This window comes from Lepus europaeus, chromosome 6 (assembly GCF_033115175.1).
Source record: "Lepus europaeus isolate LE1 chromosome 6, mLepTim1.pri, whole genome shotgun sequence".
Lineage (NCBI taxonomy): Eukaryota > Metazoa > Chordata > Mammalia > Lagomorpha > Leporidae > Lepus > Lepus europaeus.
The window spans coordinates 130,580,740-130,601,573 of NC_084832.1; the positions used below are offsets into that span (position 1 = coordinate 130,580,740).

Genomic DNA, 20,834 nt, shown 5'->3' on the forward strand with positions numbered 1-20,834 from the left:
CCTCTCTTCTACAAACACAACAGCCTCGGTGACGCCTCGTGTCACTTCCCTGCCCTCAGCCTCACTCAGAGCCGACGCGACAGAACTCATGACGACCTACATCCCTTAGGACCTGACCTCATCTCCTACATCTGTGTTGTGTCCCGCCTGCGGCCCTGCTCTGAACACACCACCCAACGCCCACTGCCACGCGTCTGCATCTGTGCACTGTCTCTCCTGTGTGCACTGGCATTCCCTCTCCCTGACGCGCTCTTCCCCCGATCGCCCCATGACTGCTGGGGTGGGAGCCGTGCGCTGAGAGCATGGCAGACAGTGCAAACACATGGACAAGGGACTGAAGCAGTAGAGAGTAGGGAAAAGCCAAGATGCACTGAACACAAAGGTCTGAAATGAAGACACGTTGGTGAACGATGAGGCTGGGTGGAGAATTTAGAGCGAGGGGATGGTGGCAAACATCTGTCTCTTTATCCCTCCATGCTACCCTCCCAGCAAAAGCCCAGTCATTAATGTGCCTTTCTCCTATGCGCTCTGACAGCTGAACATCAGCAGAAAATAATCATTTCTGTTTGGACTTGCTTGATCTACTTAAAATTCACATCCGAAACCACAAATGGGTACTCAACAAAACCCAAGTGCCCTACGGTTTCTCCCACAGACACAGCTCCTCGCCCACTCTCATTCCATCTCCTGTCCCTAACCTCCCGCACCTTCCTAAGCCTGCACCTTCACCCTCAGCAGATGACTGGCTTCAAACCTCACGGGAAGACTCGGCCGAGGAGGAATCCTGCCTGTGAACGCGGCCAGGAAGCACCCAGTCCTCACAGGCTGCTCAGTGAGCAGGCTCTCCATCTCTCATCAAGCCTGGCTCCTGCCCTGTCCTAAGTCGGCTTCACTTTCCTGAACAAAATCATTCCATTATTATTATGATTTTTTAATAACTCCCAAAGAAAATAATCTCATCTCCAGGTGCTACCTTGTCTCTCCAATCCTTTTCACAGAAAAATTGCCTTTTCCAATGTATATTCTAGCTGCCTTCCTCAAAAATCAGTTGGCTGTAAACACACTGATTCCTGATTCCCTGTTCTGTTCCCTGGGTCTACATTTTGGTTTTATGTGCGTATCATGCAGTTTGGGTAACTATAGCTTTGTAGTATATTTTGAAGTCAGATGCCATGATGTTGCCGCACTCATTCTTTTTTGTCCAGGACTGATTTGGGTGCCTGAGCAAATTTTGTATTTCCATATAAATTTTAAGAGTACTTCAGTTTTTTCTTCTTCTGTATGATGTTGGTGGTGCGGATTTCTCATATACACTCCTTTTGTACTGAGCTACATCCCTCTACTTTTTCGGGATCTTATCACTAAGGGATGTAGAATTTTGTTAAACACTTCCCTTGCCCACATTAAGAGGATCACAAAGTTGTCATCCCTCGTTCTGTTGGTGTGTTACATGGTCTTCACTGAATCTAATACTGTGAACTACCCTCGCCTAGCTAGGATAAATCACCCCTGACCGTGTCGTTCACTCTGATGTGCCACTGTATTCAGTTTGCTGCTATTTCCCTGAGAATTCTGGCATCTATGTTCACAGGGAATTTACTCTGCAGTTTCATTTTCTGTGTGTCCTTGTCTCATATTGGTAATACTGTCCTCTTCAAGCAAATTCTTCACATTCTTTGAATTAATTTGAGAATGAGAATTAGTTCTTCAAAGGTTTGGTAGAATTCAGCAGTGAAGCCATCAGAACCTAAGCCTTTCTATGTCAAGAATTACTGATCTGTCTATCTCCCTCTCTCTGTAACACTGACTTTCAAAAAAAAAATCTTTTTTAAAAAAAGAAAGAAAAAAGCCCCTTTCAGAGAAACATGAATTCTGCTAAAATTGAAGCAAGAACAATAAATTTATGGTGAAGATTCAGTGACAGGATGGCAAAGTTCTTGATGCTGATGAGAAGTTTATGGGGGCAGCCCCAAAGAAATCAGGAGTTTACAACTGGATAACTCAGGAGCCAATGCTGTGGCGTAGCAGGTAAAGCTGCCGCCTGCAGTGCCAGCATCCCATATGGGCACTGGTTCTAGTCCTGGCTGCTCCACTTCCCATCCAGAATGCCCAAGTACTTGGGCCCCTGCACCCATGTGGGAGACCTAAAGGAAGCTCCTGGCTCCTGACTTTGGACTGGCACAGTTCCAGCCATTGCGGCCAATTGAGGAGTGAACCAGCAGATAGAAGCTGTGTCTGTCTGTCTGTCTCTCTCTCTCTGCCTTGTCTCTCTGTGTAACGCCTTTCAAATAAATAAATAAATCTTAAAAAAAAGAAATGGATAACTCATTTTAAGAAGGAATGAGGCCAGCGCCGTAGCTCAATAGGCTAATCCTCCGCCTTGTGGCACCGGCACCCCAGGTTCTAGTCCCGGTCGGGGCACCGGATTCTGTCCTGGTTGCTCTCTGCTGTGCCCTGGGAGTGCACCGGAGGATGGCCTAAGTGCTTGGGCCCTGCACCCGCATGGGAGACCAGGAGAAGGACCTGGCTCCTGCCTTCGGATCAGCACGGTGCACTGGCCACAGCGCGCCGGCCACGGCGGCCACTGCAGGGTGAACCAACGGAAAAAGGAAGACCTTTCTCTCTGTCTCTCTCTCTCTCACTGTCCACTCTGGCTGTCCAAAAAAAGAAAGAATGAGATGATATGAAAGATTAAATCCACGGCAACAGACCATCCATATCAAAGTGTGAGGAAAACCCTAATTTGTTCGTGCCCAATTGAGGAGCACCAGTGATTGACAGAAACAACAGCCAACACCAGAGACTTCTCAGCAGGTTCACCACCCACAATTCTGACTGAGCAGCTCAAGGGGAATTTCTGCTCAGTGCGTCCACTGGGGGTGAACCAGTGGCAGAGGAAGACCTTCCTCTCTGTCTCTCTCTGTCTCCCTCTACTGTCCACTCTGCCCGTCAAAATAAATAAATAAAGTTCTTAGTTTCATTTTTAGTTCCATTTTTCTATGCACATTTTGTTTTTTTCTCCTTTTCTTTAACCTAGCTAAAGGTATTTCAGGTTGCTTTTATCTTTTCAAAAAAATAACTATTAAATAACTATTAAATTTTGTAATCTTTAATGGTTCTCTTTTTTGTTTTATGTTTGTGGGTTTTTTGTCTCAGTTTCATTTGTTTCTGCTCTGGTTTTTTGTTATTCTTTTCCTTCTAGCAATGTTGGGTTTGATTTGTTCTTATTTTTCTAGACTTTTAAGTTGTATCATTAGGTTATTTTAAAAATCTTTCTGATTTTTTGTGTAGTCAGTTATTGTTGTAAACTTCCCTCTTAGCCTCTTTTAGTATCACTTTTCTTGACTACCATAGGTTTAGACATATTGTTTTTCAATTTTCATTTGCTTCAAGAAACTGTTCTTCTTTTGACTTCTTCACCAATCCACTGTCTAATTTACATGAATTTGTACAATTCTAAAATTCCACCCATTGTCAATTTCTAGTTCTAGTCCATCTTGTTCATAAAAGGTACATGTGATGACTGGCAGTTTTATCTGGTTGATACCTGTTTCACGGCATGACACAGAGTCTACCCTGGAGAAGACTGCATCCACAGCTGTCGGATGAGATGTTCTCTAAATGTCTGCTATGCCATGTGATCTATGCCACAGGGTAATTCCAATGTTTCTTTGTACCTTTTTTGTCTGCAGATTCTTTTTTAAAGACAGATATAGCCCATTTCAATTTAATTTTTTAAGATTTTATTTATTTATTTGAGAGGTAGAGTTACAGATAGTGAGAGGTAGAGACAGAGAGAAAGGTCTTCCTTCCATTGGTTCACTCCCCAAATGGCCCCAACGGCTGGAGCTGCACCGATTTGAAGCCAGGACCAGATGCTTCTTCCGTATTTTCCACGTGAGTGCAGGAGCCCAAGCACTTGGGCCATCTTTCACTGCTTTCCCAAGCCATAACAGAGAGCTGGATTGGAAGAGGAGCTGCTGGGATTAGAACTGGTGCCCATATGGGATACCGGCGCTGCAGGCAGAGGACTAACCTACCGTGCCACGCCCCTGAATATTCTTTTTTGTTGATGAAATTGGTATGCTGACATCACCATCTATATTGTACTACAGTCTATCTCTCCTAGATATAATAAATGCTAGATATAATAACTGTTTCATATAATAAGATGTTCCAGCATTGGGTGAAGATATATCTACAAGTATTATTTCTATCACTCATTTTATCACTTATGACCATAGCAACCATCTTTGTCTCTTTTAACATCCTTTTTACTTACAGTCTATTTTATCTGATGTAAGCATCATGACTCCTGCTCACTTTCATTTTCTGATTGCACGGTGTACCTTTAACCCTCCCTTTACTTTCAAGCTTTGTGTGACCTTATTGATGATAGGAGTTGCCCATAGGCAGCATATGTCTGGGTCTTTTAAAAATATGGTCATACAGGCCGGCGCCGTGGCTCACTAGGCTAATCCTCCGCCTTGCGGTGCCGGCACACTGGGTTCTAGTCCAGGTCGGGGCACCGATCCTGTCCCGGTTGCCCCTCTTCCAGGCCAGCTCTCTGCTGTGGCCCGGGAGTGCAGTGGAGGATGGCCCAAGTGCTTGGGCCCTGCACCCCATGGGAGACCAGGAGAAGCACCTGGCTCCTGGCTTCGGATCAGCACAGTGCGCCGGCCGCAGCACGCCAGCTGCGGCGGCCATTGGAGGGTGAACCAACGGCAAAAGGAAGACCTTTCTCTCTGTCTCTCTCTCACTGTCCACTCTGCCTGTCAAAAATAAAATAAATAAATAAATAAATAAAAATATATGGTCATACCGTCTAAATCTCTTAACTTGAAAACAGAATCCATTTACATTCATGATTATTATTGATGACAAAAAACATATTCCTAGTATTTTGTTAGTTCTTTTTCCTGGTTTTTTGTAATTCATATTTTTTTCTTCCTCTCTTGTTCAAGCTTGTACTTTCCTGTGTGGGTAAGGTTTTATTCTCATTCTCTTTGTGCATATGCTCCACTACCAAGTTTGGTACTCTAGCATATTTTCATGCTGTTAGGTTATTGTTGTTCTACTTCTAGTACAGCACTCACTTGGGCACTACTTGGAGGATTGGGGGTGGTAATGAATTTCCTCAGTTTTTCCTTTGGAAATATTTTATTTCTCCTTCATTTCTGAAAGATAACTTTGCTGGGTATAGTATTCATGAATGGATTTTTTTCTTTATAGGATTTTTGATATATCATCCCATTATCTCCTAGCTTTTAAAATTTCTACTGAGAAGTCTGCTGTTTTTCCAGTGAGAACTCCATTATACATGACACAATGCTCTCCTCTTGCTGTTTTCAGAGATTTCTCTTTGGGTTGGATTTTTGACAGTTTGACTCTAAGATGCCACACAGAAGATCATTTTTGGTCAAACCTATTTGGGAGTCATTTTGAGTTTCCTGCATTTGGATGTCTTTGTCTTTCCCAGTATTTAGAAGGTTTTCAGTAACTATTTTGTTGAGTAAGTTTTCCATAATTTTTATCTTCTCTTCTCCTTCTGAAACAAAGGTTTGCTATTTTTATGATGTCTCATACCTCTAATTGGCTTTCTTTCTTCTTTTGATTATTTTTGTTGTTGGTTTGACTGGGTTACTTCAAAAGACTTCAAGCCCAGAAATTCTTTCTTCTGTTTGATCTAACCTACTGTTGTCTCTCAAGTGTATTTTATATTTCTATTTGGTTCCTTTATATGATTTCTATTTTTGCTGAATTTCTCATTCAGATCATGAATGTCTTCCTAATTTTCTTGAATTTCCTGTCAGTATTCTTTTTTATGTCACTGAACTTCCTTAAAATTATGACTTTGACTTATTTTTCAGGAAATTCTCCTGTTTCCTTTTCTTTCGCTGTGCTAATAGCTGCTGTGTTCTTTTGGAGGCGTTGTGTTATATGGGTATTTTTACTCCTGCATCCTTGCGTTGTGTTATATGGGTATTTCATGTTTCTGTGTCTGGCGAATCACTTGCCTCTTCCAGACTTATAGGATGGCTTTCCCAGTAAAGACTTTCTCTTGGCCACGTGTCCTAGTCTGTCAGTTGGGTGGCACTGTCCTTTCTAAGAAGAGAAAATGACACCAGATCTCTCTCTTCCCCTCTGCCCCAAACGTACACAAAGGACAGTCCACGTGAAGACACAATGAAAAGGTAACCACGTCAGTTCAGCAGAAACCAACCCTGACAATGCCACGATCTTGGGCTTCCAACCTCCAGAACCATGAGAGAATGAATTTCTGCGATGAGGCCATGCAGCATTAGCTGAACAAGACATCACACATAAAAGCATGCCTTCTCTTGCGTTAACAGAAAGCCATCCTGCCTTTCCATGCTACTCAGTGTTTACTCTGTGCTAAACAATTTATGAAAGGGACTGGACCCTGGACTGCAGAAAACTACGCACCAGTCACACTGCGCCTGTCTGCCATGCCTGCGGAGTTGTCCTGATGGTCCCTCAGACGCCTCAGACAGCTGCTGCTCGTGCCGCCTTACGGGCCCTGCCTTTGTCTCGCATGAACACTGTGTTCTTAACCACATGGTTGTATGAGACATAAATGCATGTGGCAAACCACAGTAAAGCACTTGAGTATTGTTTCATTACAAAACATTCCAACAAAGATTTGTTGAGGGGTTGCCCAATTCTGGCATCCCTTCTAGGAGTTAATGAAAGAGAGAGGAAAATACAGACAGGTTGTCTGACCTCACAGCTCAAAGTTTAGCTATATTCTTAATGCCAGGAAACAAAAGATGAAGAGGTAATTATGAGGGCGGTGAGCGTATTGGATAAATAGAAGTTCAAGGTGCTGTGGGGACAATGGCAAGAGGATTCGAACCAGGAGAACAGGGACAATATGAAGATTGCGGAGCAGTTGGCTGAGAGAGCTAGGTGGAGAGCAAGGTCAATGAGTTACTGGTACACGTGCTTGGGAGAGTTCGAGATGTGACACCTCTAAGGGAGGGAAGGAAGTCAGGGTGCCTGGAATTCAGAAGCAAGAAAGAAAGTGGAGAGACCCCTCAGAGGACTCTGACAAGCGTGAGCGAGGTTAGCCTGATCTACAGTCCAGAAACAGCCACAGAAAGACATCAGTCCGAAGAACAGCAGGCGCTGTCCCTTTGACTGGGGCAGGAACGCCCAGAAACCTGGCGAAACATTATTCCTGGGTTTGTCTGTGAGGCTGTTTCAGGAAGACATCAGCCTTTGAAACAGGAAATGAGTGCAGGTCTGCCCTCCCTGCCGTGTGTGGGCATCACCCACCTGGCTGAAGCCCCAGATAGAACACAAACGCAGAGGAAGGGTGAATTCCAGGCCCCCCTCCCGGAGCTGTACCAGCCATCTGGCCCCAGCAGCCCCTCCATGCCCAGGGCCTCTACCCTCAGTACCTGTAGCCCTCCCGCCCCGCCCCCCAACTCAGTTCTCAGGCCTTGCTGCTCACACGGACTCTCCAGCCTCAGACACCACATGCTGGGGCTTCTCTGCCTCTGTGCTCCTGTGAGCCAATTCCCACACGAAATCTCCTCTTACCTATTGATGATGGACAGACACAGATCAGATATTGGTACAGATCCCATTGGTTCTACTTCCGTGGAGGAACCTGACTGATACAAGGGGTCTCCAACAAGTTCATGGAAGATGTGCATCATGAAAGCATTAGGTATAGATGTCCATTTTTTACCAAAATACTTGTGTTTTCAATCCATTTTTCATGAACTTTTCAAAGAAGCTTCCTACCATCAGATTTCCATTTTAGAAGGAACATTTGTGTATACCAGTATTGTTGCAAATATAGTTTTGTAAATCTTTGATATCTTTGTCAAACCAATGGTTAAGAATGTTATATCACTGGGGCTGGTGCTGTGGCACAGTGGGTTAAAGCCCTGGCCTGAAGCACCAGCATCCCATATGGGCGCCGGTTCTAATTCCAGCTGCTCCACTTCCGATCCAGCTCTCTGCTGTGGCCTGGGATAGCAGTGGAAGATGGCCCAAGTCCTTGGGCCCCTGCACCCACAGGGGAGACCCAGAAGAAGCTCCTGGCTCCTGGCTTCAGATCAGCGCAGCTCCAGCTGTTGAAGTCATCTGGGGAGTGAACCAGCGGAAGGAAGACCTCTCTCTCTGTCTCTAGCTCTCTCTTAATTCTATCTTTCAAATAAAGAAAATAAATCTTTAAAAAAAGAATATTATATCACTATAGTTTTAATGACCTGTGATTACTTTAAAATTTACTGTATATGGGTGAAATGATCATTTTTCCATTCAATTATTGTTTATAGCCATTGTCTGTATGGCCACTGAACTAGGCTCTTCTTGCTATTTACTTGTTAAATTTCTTATTCAGTGAAGTATTAAGCCTTTTCACTGAAATGTAAATTTAAAATATGATATCTCAAAATCTAAAACAAAGACCGAGAGAAAGGGAGAATGAAAGAGGCAGCGGGGGAGACAACAAGGGAAGGAGGAGGAGAATATTATTGTGTTCTTAGAATTCTACCCAAAAACCACATTGAACTGTTTAATGAAACTAATTAAAAATTAAAATAAAACATTTTAAAGAGACCGAAGGAAGAGAGGCAAAGTGCAAGAGGAAATGCAAAGAGGCTGCCTGGAATAAAAGGTGAAGGCAAGAGAGCAGGTGGCCTGGAATGCACAGTGGCCGTCGGGACTGACACTGGAGGCGTGATTAGGAAGGCGAAGAGGCAAGACTCACCAACTGATTGTATGTGTGGGGAGAGAGACAGGAAAGGGTCAAGTGGACTCCCACAGTGCTGAACTCAGCAAGTGATGACCCAGTTTTGCTATTTAATAAAAGAAAGAAGAAATATTAGCAAAGATTTGAGGTAAAAGAGCTTGTTTGCATCTGAGATGTCTCGAGACAGCCAAGACAAGATTTGTGTTTTTGATTAAAAAAGCAATATACTTGTAGACAATTTGCAAGATAGAGAAAGTGGAGAAGAAAGCCATCCTCATTAGCCTCAGTAACCAGACACAGCCAGGGGTAACAGGTGGATGCGTGGTCCTTTCCATAACCTTTGGCACCCCCAACACACACTCACAGGCACAGTGGCAATATTAGGCTAGCAACATGCTGTTTTGTAATTCACTCTTCCCCTAACAATAAATAGTGGTCACTTAAATACATATGCATACACATATACACACATGCACATATACACATATACATATGGGTGTGTGTATATATGTCTACAGACATAATTTAATTCTTCTACATTATTTTCAATGGCCACTTAGTAATTCATTAATAATTTACAAAACTAATTTAACTCACCTACTGTCATCAAAAATACATAGTGAGAGGATTTTTAGGGCAATAAAATTTTTCTATGTTTGTAAAAACAGACTACTTCGAAAAAGTTCATGGAAAATGAAATGGAAGTTTATTCTGATGCCAAGAAAACTTTGAAGTCCATGCATGAGAGGCCTTGATAAAATTCATGAAAAATGTATATTATGGTAAAACCATGCAGGATTTCTAAAATGTTGGCAACTAAACAAACATCTTTTAATTCCATTTTCCCATAAACCTGGTAAAGTACCCGCAAACAAAGGAAGAGTGAACCCTAACATAAGCTATGAACTGTGGGGGACAGTGATAGGTTGGCTGCAGTTAGCTGAGCATAACAAATACCCCACTCTGGTTTGAGATGTTCATGATGGGGGAGACTGGGTTCTTGGGGTGGAAGTACACGGTAAATCTCTGTATTTTCCACTCACTTTTGCTGTGAACCTAAAACTGCTCTAAAAATAGTGCGACAGACATGAACGCATGTGCATATACACACATAAGTACAACAACTGTAAAACAAAGTGTGATCTCCATGTGGAGAGAGACTCTCCGGAACACTGGACCATTTCCTCTGATGAATTCCAGGAAGCATACCTACCTGGTCAAAGGGCATGCTCATGCAACAAGCTGCCTGGATGACCAAGCTGCCCTCAAAAAAGCTCTTAACAATGTACACTCCTACTAAGACAGGACACTTGAGAGCCATCTTGTGATCCCTGACCCAACACTGCACACGCTGCCTTTCACTCCACACCTCCCTGCACTCGGTCCTCAAGACTGGGCTGTAAGAAGGTTACTGGGTATTTCTGTCAACAGCATGCCCATCTTCTGAACCACCACGGACTACCAAGTTCACCTGTCCTTTAATTACCAGCCAGCTACATCTCTGAGAAAGCATATGCCAGGATAATTTGCCTCGATTTAAGTTTCAAAGAAAATTCCCACATGGACCCCAGATGTCGACCACGCACTGCAAGAAGGTGTCTCCTCATTACACAGACGTGGTATGTGTCCAAAACGTTGGCACTGTTTCGTTTATGGGTCACTTAAAATAACTACATCACAAAAACACAATGGTTCATGTGCAAGTCATAAGTTGAACAATGCCAATTTTTTGATGTACACCACATTTGTATAATAAGGAAACACCTTGTTGATTAAATGATCAACATCTGGAATCCATGTGAGGGCTTTAAAAAATTAGTGTTGCATTTTCTTAAATTTTCCCAGTGTAGAAAGGAACCTCCCTGCCCAAATGCTCTTGCGAGTAGTGCACTACTTGCTTGGTAGTCAGAGCGATGTAAGTCACGATCTATTACAGGGACAGCTCACAGAGTGTGCGTCTTCTGCTGTGTTTATTCCACATCTTTTACTCTGAAATTTTAGAATATGATTATAGTGCATTGAATGGTGGCCCCCCCAAAAGATATGCCTCGTCCTTACTTTGGGAACATGGGGACGAGACTTTATTTGAGAAGAGGAACTCTGAAGAGGCAATGAATTATGATCTTGAGATATGATCATCCTGGACCTAGGGTGGATTCCAAACCCAGTGTCAGGCATCCTTACAGGAGGCACAGACCTGTGGCATAGGAGTGAGGTGGCGCCTGGAGCCTGCAGCTCCAGGACACAGGGCACTGGGAGCTGGGAGCACCAGAGCCAAGGGGGAGCTTCCCAGATCCCTGTGACACCCGGCCCCACTGTCTGCAAAACTTCACATTTCCATTGCTTGGATTTGTCACTGAGGCTCCAGGAAGCTACAACAGTTATTCAACATTTGGCTGACAATTCATAGCAGTAAGATTAGACACCTGTTATGAGTTAATCACATCACTGTATTCATTCAAATGTGACATCATTGATTCTTCAGTTTTCACAAAGGACTTGATGTTTCCGCTTTGGGTTTAAGTAACACTAAGGTTTCCCAGATCCCTTTTGACCTTGGCTTGTTCTGATCCCACAGTTACTCTCTCCCTAATTTCTGTCACTTCAGCAATTTTGAGACCATCACAAAGCTGTGACGACTAGGTTTTCTGGACTAGACCAGCTAAGAAGCCTCAGCATCCCAGTCCTTGGAGTGGGGACAGATACCAGATCTCCGTCCATTTGCTTGACACCTGTGCACCTTGCAAACAGTAATGAGTACTCAGGAGGCTGTACCCCAGGCCAAATCTGTAACGAGCACTTGGGAGGGCTGGACCACCCTGAGGACGGAGCACCACGAGAGCAAGGTGGAACAGTGCCCCACACTACTGCACTTGCTGCAGGCCTGAAGTCCAAGTGTGTCCACTGCCATGCATTAGGAGTGGGTGGTGTGTCGTGACAAGTTCACGGGGCCTTTCACGACAGGCTCTTCCACTAGGATGTCTGATACCCCTCGACATTCAGCACCGGAAGGACTGTCATCCCAGTTTCCTCAAACCTCATTCAAAGTCTTCGGTTTGCCAAAGCTTCATTCCGTTAAAGGGAAGAATCAACCTCAGATTGTTTCCTTATGTAGATTCTATGGTCCAGGAGATCAGGAGCACCCACCACCTCCCGGTCCACCTCAAAGGGGAAGGGGCTATAATGGAGTATAACACAGCCATCAAAAATAGCGTCAAGTAATTTTTAATGACAAGGGGGAAAGTTCTGTGTACACGTAGAGTAAAAAAACGCAGGAGGAGCTTTGCTACACACTACCACCCAAACTTGTGTAGATACAATTACACGTTCACAAAAAGGCCTCCATGTTCCCAAAAGTGTTAATGTGGTTATGGCCAGGTGGTGGGATAATGTCTGAATTTTACTTTGTTAGCTACATTTTCAAGTGTGCTTCTGACAACCAAGTAACAGCTGGTGGCCAAGAGCCTTCCTTGTGGGAAAAGCACCGGCTCCAGAGGGCAGGGCTCATTTGTTTACAAATGATACAAATTCATTCTGCAGAATCCCCTGGAGGTACACAAAGGCAGCAGATTCCTCCCTGGTCTCTGAAAAATGCTCTGGGGACCCCCGGGGCCCAAGGGGACTGGGGCAGCTCAGAAAATTCATGTGCCTTTCTCCATGGTGGAACACGAGAACCCTCTCGCTGCAGACGGAGAGCTGGGGTTTCTGGAAGGTGTCGGAAGATGATGTGTTGTTCCCAACGCACAGCTCTCATCACTGCCACACAGGTATGTCAAGGCTGCAAGGAGAGCAGACAGAGGGCCCAGCCCATGCTCCCCTCCCTGCTTTGCTTCCCCAGAGGCCAGGACAGTGCTTTCACAGAGTCCACAAAATGCCGAAATCTGGAGTGGGAAGGTATTTGGGGGTTTTTCCGGGGACTGAAGTTGCCAGGTCAAAGAAGCTCGTGATGCAGTGCCATCAGCTCTGAACGTGTGTGGCTTGCCCAAGCACATTCAATGATGACTTTGCTTTGGACAAGGAACAAATGTGTGTGGTTCCCAGAAGGTGGGAGGTGGAGGTGCTGAGGAGTGTGTACAAAGTGTGTGCTACAACCTGAGTGTGCACCCAGAGCCGGCTGGAAGCCCCGCCCTGTTCCTGGCAGCCATGGGCGTTCAAAGGCTGGCACTACTGGGTAAAACAAGTGCCCCCCACCCCGGCTCCCCGACATGACTATGAGAACACAGCTGCCTTTAGCCATGAACAGTCACGGCCTTCAGTCTCCAGACTTGCGGATCCTCCTAACCTGCCTGTGTGTTTCCAACACTGAATATTCTCACCTTAACAGAAGCTTAGGGGAGAACGCTCACCATTTTTTTTCACAATTTCTTTCAAAAGAGTTACAGTGCTTCTGCCTCCCTACTCCCGCAGACTTGGTGCTACCCGGCGCTTGTTAAGAGGAGAATCTGCCTGGAAAGCAGACCATACAGGCACTGCGGCCATATCGCCTGGACAAGAGGGGCGTGTGCCAGGTAACAGAGGGACACACAGATGTCCCAGGACAGCGGCGGCCAGTGGAGCACAGAGAAGACAGGAGACCACAGGCAGCCACAGCCCCACTGAGGGCAGCAGACAGCTCAAGAGGCACACACGCCTGTGCCCTGTGCACACTCCCATGGGGGCTTCCCAAGCACTACTCGCACACCCACCCAAAGCGTGCCTTTGCTATGCCGGGACGCATGCCAGAGCGGAAGACAGTCTAAGTCTGGATCTGAGTACTGGTGCATCTGGCCAGTCTGACAGAGAGGCCCCTGGCAGCCAGGAGGGCACCCGGACACCCCGGGGCAGTCCCTGGAGCGTGTGTCAGCCCATTTCTCCAACCCGGGAATCAGACGGCCCTGACGGGCTTCTCCCACTCACCTTTCAAGTTACGCGCAGGAAATGCTGGCCACAGACAAGCACGTGACAACCTCCAGCAGTGAGTGACCAAACCTGTATTTTCATTTTTGACTTTATCTCTGCTGAGGGGCTACTGTCTACGGAGGCTTCATAGCTAAAGGCTCCTTCAATTCCTTACTTTGTTGAAACTCCAAAATGTAACAGCAAACAGAACACGGAAGAGAAACCCATTCCTGAACAGGAGATGGCAGAGTACAAGATGCTTGGGATTCCTTTAGCAAATCTGACCACAATCTCCAAAATGCATCTCCTGTGATGTCTCCCAGAGCCGGGTGGACATATCCCACAGGGCTGTGTAACCCGGGGTGGTCAGGAAGACATGAAGATGGAAACTTGACTGCCAGGGTCCAAATCTAACCAGCCGGTGACCTCGGGGACTCATCCTAGCCGCGCTCCGCCCAGCCCCCCATCTAGGGACAGCAAGCAGCACCACCTGCGTCATAGTCATAGGGGGTTTGCCTCGAGGACTGAAGAGCTCATCCACCCTCCACGCTCAGCACAGCCTTGGGCACAGGGAAAGCCCCCCTTCCTCGTACATGAGGTCAGCTTTCATAAAGGAAAGAGACTGTGTTATACATCATCCTAAGACAGACTTTAAGGTTTAAATTGTTGCCAACAGATTCAGCCCCCAGTACCCACAAACAGGCACTGAGACAGGCTTCTAAGGTAACTTCTAGCAACAGATCACATGAGAAAGACACGCCAATTCAAATTCCATACTCATAGCAAACGATTTCCTAAAGATGATTCAAAAGATGATGATTTGATTCAAAAATTAGCTTTTCCAAACTGAACACGCCAACACTGCATGGGAGAAAGGCAGGAAGACAGAGGCTACCCTCATTACGTAGCTAACAAAAGGCCACCTAGTGACGTCTCATGCTTTTTGTCTGCAGATCTGTGACAACCTCACTCGAAGCCACATCACTTCACTTCTGCTTCATTGCTTTCAAAGTGGAACGTGACTTTTCCTTAGACCCAGAGTAAAAATTTCTGGACGAACTAAGCAAATTGTTACCAGAAATGCAATTTTACACAAATGCTATTTCAGGGTAATCAGAAAACACAGAACATCTGGGTGGTATTTGCAAGTACAGAGAAGTCACCTTACATACAGAACAGCCCAGCAGGGACTCGAGCCTGCATGTAGAACTGCAAACACAGACCACTGCCTCGTTGTAGGTCCCAGCGCGCTGGGTTTTTAGGTCTGCTTGGGAATGCTTCTAGAAGTGCGACACCACAGCGGTCTTTGCTCTTGCTCAGAGGTCCCAGACCGTGGGGCACAGGTGTTCTGATGCACACAGTAATCCCAAACTGGACTGAATTCAATTCCCACGGGTGGGCCCAGTCCCTGTTTACATGACAGGCTCTTAGCAGTGCTTTTTATAAGCCCTAGGCCAGGCGCATCCCCACAGAGAAGACAACAAAAGACAAATGAGGTAAATGGCTGCCCACCTCCCTCACTGATGAAGTGCAGAGACTCAGAGGTCGGAACACTAAGACAGCCACATTCAGCAATTCATCTAAGTGGCTTGGTGGGCTGATTTCAAGTATCTGGTTTCAGTGGATGTGTCTAACGGTCACTCATTTCCTTAGGACTGCTGACTTACTAACATTCACAGAAGACAGAGAATGTCTACGCACATTCTTGTTTCAAAGTATGAACTAAAGTCCCCACTTTACATTATTTTGAAAAAATTAATAACATCTGTCGACAGCTTGGTTTTCTTTACATAAAAAGAAATAAAATTGCTCAGTGCAATGTTGAAAGAGGAACTAGTTTCTACCAAAGTATGTTTAATGAATACTTATATACACACAGAGACACACGCACATATGTACACACGCTCCCCGCAGGGACTCGCCGGCCACTGCTCTTCCTCTTTCAGTCCTTCATTCCTCCTGGGAGATTCTATTTCACTTACAAATTAAGCCTGAGTCTAGGGTCAAACAAGGGAACACTGGGGCAGGGTTCCTAAGGCATCAGACCACACGTCATTCCGAAGGCATTAGGTTTTAGGCACTGGTGAGGACATACTAGCTGTGTTAGGGTCCACACGTGATTAGTGAGTGTCCCGCTCACATGACTCCGGCAAGCACGCCCTTGTGTCCAGTCTCTTCCTGGGGACACAAGCACAAGGCGTCTGGCAGGGAACTCACTTCCTGGGTAGGCACCCCGGTGTTCTCCTGGATTAGTCTCTCCGCAGATTCTGGGGAGCCCCCCCTCCACGCCGCAGGGCAGTGCCGCTGGGAGACATCCCACAGGGAGGCACACGGAGGAGGGAAAGCCAGGACGGAGGGCGGGAGGGCGTCCTCCTGCGGGCCCGCTTCCTGGACGCCTCTGTTGGAGAGCACTTCCTTCTCCTTGGAATTCCGCCACTTCATCCTTCTGTTCTGAAACCAAATTTTCACCTATGGGTAAAATAAGTGGACAAAGTGATGACTTATTCCAGGTTATTTCAGTTGGGCATTTTACACTGTACTTGGCTTCTACTACCCGCTCTTGAGAATACTGATTTTGAGAGCCAACCTCACGAAGTCCTTGTGGCTTTTCAGGTATCTGAGCAATGACTTCAGTACGGCATCCACAAACACACTTCTGAAACATCTGAAAGCCTGGTGTCTTTCAAGCTGATTTAACTCTTTTACTTTTCAAATTTCAAAATTTATTTGAGATATAGTGCAGAGACAGACATACAGACAGATATATTCCATCCACTGGTTCACTCCCCAAATGTCCACAACAGCAGAGGTGTGCTAGGGCCTGAGCCCAGTCTCCCTCATGGTGGCAGGATCACACTATTTGGGCCATCACTGCTGCTCTCCAGGGTCGACAGTGGCAAGAAGCTGGACTCAGAAGAATGGAAACCAAACGACATGGGCGCTTTTTTTTTTTTTTTTTTTTTTAAGATTTACTTTATTTATTTGAAAGTCAGGGTTATAGAGAGAGGGAGAAAGAGAGAAAGAGAGAGACAGATCTTCCATCCGCTGTTTTCACTCCTCAAATGGCCGCGACAGTCCAGGCTGGGCCAGGCCAGAGCAAAGCCAGGAGCTTCATGCAGGTCTCCCACATGGGTGCAGGGGCTCAAGCTCTTGGGCCGTCTTGGGCTGCTTTCCCAGGTGCATTAGCAGGGAGCTGAGTCCGAAGTCGAGCAGCAGGGACATGAACCAGTGCCGACATGGGATGCTGGCGTTGCCAGCAGAGGCTTAACCTGGTGTGCCACGATGCTGGCCCCAGGACACTAGGCCACACTCTCATTCTAACCTTACACCTCATTTTGTTTGTGCTAAATTATTTATTTCAAGACAGAGTTCTGAGGAGTAACAGCATCTGAGTGTTTATTTGGTGCTAGGCAGGGTGGATTCTCTGATCTGATCCTCATGGTGGCTATCTGATACCATCACGGCACAGTAGGAAACCATGCTCATGGTCAACAGCTGGGTCAACGGCCCTGCTCAGCCCGAGCCCACGTCTGCAACTCCAGGCTCTGGTCAGCAGATCTCAGCAGGGCCTTCTGAGACCAGATGAAAGGCAGATCTCAGAATGCTTTGATAAAGTGCAGCTTTATACAGACTCCAAGTTTTGATTACTTCCAGGATTTATCAAACCATGATAATTAGGCTCAATAAATAATTGGTTGTAATGAAGCCAAAAGTGCTTACGATGTCGGTCCCTGACTTAGGTCAACTTCCCCCACAGTCCCAGAAGCCCCTTTATCCACAGCAGGGTTGACTAGGCCTGGGGAGGCTCCACAGTTTCCTGACTCCCTAGGCACAGCCACCCCACTTCCTCTCTGCTACCTGCACCCTCTCCCTAACCATTTAGCACAGCAACGTCGAAAACATCCTACCTAAGGAAATAAGTTATATGCAGCTGTATCAACCCACGATTTCTCTCAGTGAAGGAAAACGTTCTCTCTTAGGTGGTCTCTGAAGATTAACAGAACAACGTCTTCATTCGTTCAACTTGATTGGCAGTGTTCAAAACACGGGCAAAAGAAACCAGCCCAGACAATCGAGAGTGGGAGATGGCGACCCCAGGTGTGAGGTCGCGCACGAAGCTTTTCACCACAAGACGGGAGGAGTGCACACCAGGTGCTGCACGTGCTTCTGTCCGTGGCTGCGGCCCTGTTCCCAGGGACCAAGGGTTCCAAAGGGATCTTCCTGGAGATGGCTGTTTGTCTTCACGGGTAATTCTGGCCTTTCTATCACACGCATTACTTTCATCTTTCCCTAGCTTTCCCGAGTATCTAGAGACATTTTCGAGTGATAGCACAACAGAAAAAATAAAAAGCCATCAGAGGAGTTCCCCACAATTAACAGTGTGGGGACGAATGCATACATTTGGGGGAAAATATACAAGCTGTATCTCTCCACAAATATGAAAGCAAATTCCAGATGCACTAAATAGCTAAACATAAAAGGCAAATCTATGAAAGTTCTATAAGAGCAGGATTTTTTTTTTTTTTTTGACAGGCAGAGTTAGACAGTGAGAGAGAGACAGAGAGAAAGGTCTTCTTTTTCCATTGGTTCACCCCCCAAATGGCCGCTACGGCCAGTGCGCTGTGCCGATCTGAAGCCAGGAGCCAGGTGCTTTCTCCTGGTCTCCCATGCGGGTGCAGGGCCCAAGGACTTGGGCCATCCTCCACTGCACTCCCGGGCCACAGCAGAGAGCTGGACTGAAGAGGAGCAACCAGGACAGAATCCGGCGCCCCAACCGGGACTAGAACCTGGGGTGCTGGCGCCGCAGGCGGAGGATTAGCCTAGTGAGCCACAGCACCAGCCAGGATATCTTCTAAAGTGTGGCACAGAACACAGAGGCCACAAGGCAAAGACATGTCTGACCACTTGACAGTGAAAAATTTCTGGACAAATAATCAGGCTGTAGCCCTATGGAAAGGATGCAGGCTGCCCAAAAGAATTAAAAACAGGGACTCGAAGAGATATTGGTACTCTCGTGTTCACTGCATCATCGATCTTAACAGTGAAAAACTGGCAGCAGCCAAGTGTCCAGAGCCTAGGGTACACAAAACGTAGCCACTTATACAGGGAATATCACACAGCCTTAAGAGAAAGGCTATCCTGACATCCTGAGGACGAACCTTGAGGGCGTGGTGCCACGGGGAACAAAGCAGTCTCCAGAGCACAAAAGGTGCACGACTCCGTCATGAGACCCCCCCACCCCACCCAGGACTCGTCACGGGAACAGAAAGCAGTGGGGAATTTTCCAGGGGCTATCAAAAGGGGAAATGGGGGGTTACTCTTAATAGATACAGAGTTGCAGTTTTGGAAGACAAAATAAAATTCTAGAGATGGATGATGTTACTGTTGTGAATGAACTCCATGTGACTAAACACTTTTCAAACAGGTTAAGGTGACAATCATTATTTACCACACTACAAGGAGTTTGCCACATCTGTAGTGAGAAAATGTTTCTGACAGTAAAGTTCCAAATATTTTAATTAACAGCCAACATCACTGCTACACATCAACAAAAAGACAACTTAATTTAAAAAGAAAAAGAATATAGCCACCTTCACAGACTACAAAAGGACAGGAAAACAAAGATCAGCCTTGCAAATTCTGGTAATTAGGAAAATTAAAATTAAAAAATTATGAACACCATCACCCATGAGGTTGGCAGCATTTTTTAAAATGGTAAGTGGTAGTGTCTGCACAAAGGGACTTTGTTAACAAAGGGAAGTAATTCAGCACGCAATCTGATACAATATTGTACGGGGGTGGGATTTTTAATCTATCACAACTGAAAATGGATGGAGAAAGTGTATGGCCCAGCAGGTGAGAAGCCTGCATTTCACACTGGAGTGCCCGGGGCAGGTCCTGGTTCTGTCCCGATCCAAACTTCTAACATGCACCCTGGGAGGCGGTGGTGATTCCTCACATAGTTGAGTCCCTGATGCCCAAGTGGGAGACGTGGAGTGGGTTCCCAGCCCCCAGGTTCAGGCTGCCCAGTTCCAGCCATAAAGGCATTTGGGGAATGAACCAGCAGATGGGAGCTATCTCTTTCTCAAATAAATAATAACAATAGTAATAAAATATTTAATAGCTAGTGAACCTTAATATAAACCCCACTTCTAGTTCCCTAGCTTACAAAAATAAAGTGCATGAAGATATGTAATGGTGAAAACTGGAAGCAATTTAAAGTTGACTGGTGACACATCCAGGTGCTTGTTTGCTACAAGACAGAGAAAGGATGAAGTCAGCCTGGATGCACTGGCGTGGAAGGGGCCTCCCTCAACCTGGGATGGGGACAAGCAAAGCCCAAAACAACACATCCTCAGCAGCAGCACTCTTGGAAGTGGTGGCTACGCCCCATCAGTGGGATGGATAAACCGTGACATCACCCAGCAGAGAGCACAAATGAGCTACTGCCACAAGCCACGTGAGGAACTGCACCACGTTCATGTTGTGTACAAGAAACCGCGTGCAGAACATGTACCGAACGCCAGGAAAACCGGCACAGCTACTCAGTGTTGTTAGCCACCTCTGGACCGAGCAGTGAGGGCTGGGGGCGGACAGCTGGGGCCTTCTGTGTGCTGGTTTTCCCAGAGGTTGCGCTGCTTTCCAAACAGCTGCAAAGGACGATCCCGTTTTTATCCAAATACACACATTCTGGGTCCCAGCTCTGTCACTGACACAAGACAGGTGACAAAAGCAGCTACCATCATAGGGTCTGTGTGAGGCTCAAACGACAGAATGTCTGGGCACATGGCAAGTGTCAGGCAAGTGTGTGTGCTATCTGTGCACATATAACACACATAAAATCATGCTTAAAAGAACACGTGATGTGCCTGCACACATAAGTAAAAGCCACACATAAATGACAGCAGTGCCCAAGGAGGGGAGTAACCAGGGTGGCCATTTCCGACTTCCTCATTTTCCCATTAGTTTGGATTTACCATGGTAAATACTGTGCAATAAGTGTGCAGTGGATATACATGTGGAAATAAGAAACTGTGATATTACTTCTGGCCGGCGCCGCGGCTCCCTAGGCTAATCCTCCACCTGCGGCACCGGCACACCAGGTTCTAGTCCCGGTTGGGGTGCCAGATTCTGTCCTGGTTGCTCCTCTTCCAGTCCAGCTCTCTGCTGTGGCCCGGGAGGGCAGTGGAAGATGGCCCAAGTGCTTGGGCCCTGCAACCGCATGGGA

The 20,834-nt window shown here is 46.3% G+C and overlaps 2 protein-coding genes across 3 annotated transcripts in view; both read right to left on the reverse strand.

The window, feature by feature from the left end:
* Positions 1 to 20,834, reverse strand: part of NELL2 (neural EGFL like 2) — a 482,922-nt gene that overhangs the window by 458,634 nt on the left and 3,454 nt on the right. The gene's annotated exons all lie outside the window — the stretch shown is intronic.
* DBX2 (developing brain homeobox 2) overlaps positions 15,454 to 20,834 on the reverse strand; it is a 34,604-nt gene continuing 29,223 nt past the window's right edge. The window contains exon 4 of the mRNA XM_062195105.1: positions 15,454 to 16,075. Within this exon, the coding sequence (XP_062051089.1) occupies positions 15,743 to 16,075 (333 nt within the window). The 3' untranslated portion in view covers positions 15,454 to 15,742. The remainder of the gene's footprint in view (positions 16,076 to 20,834) is intronic.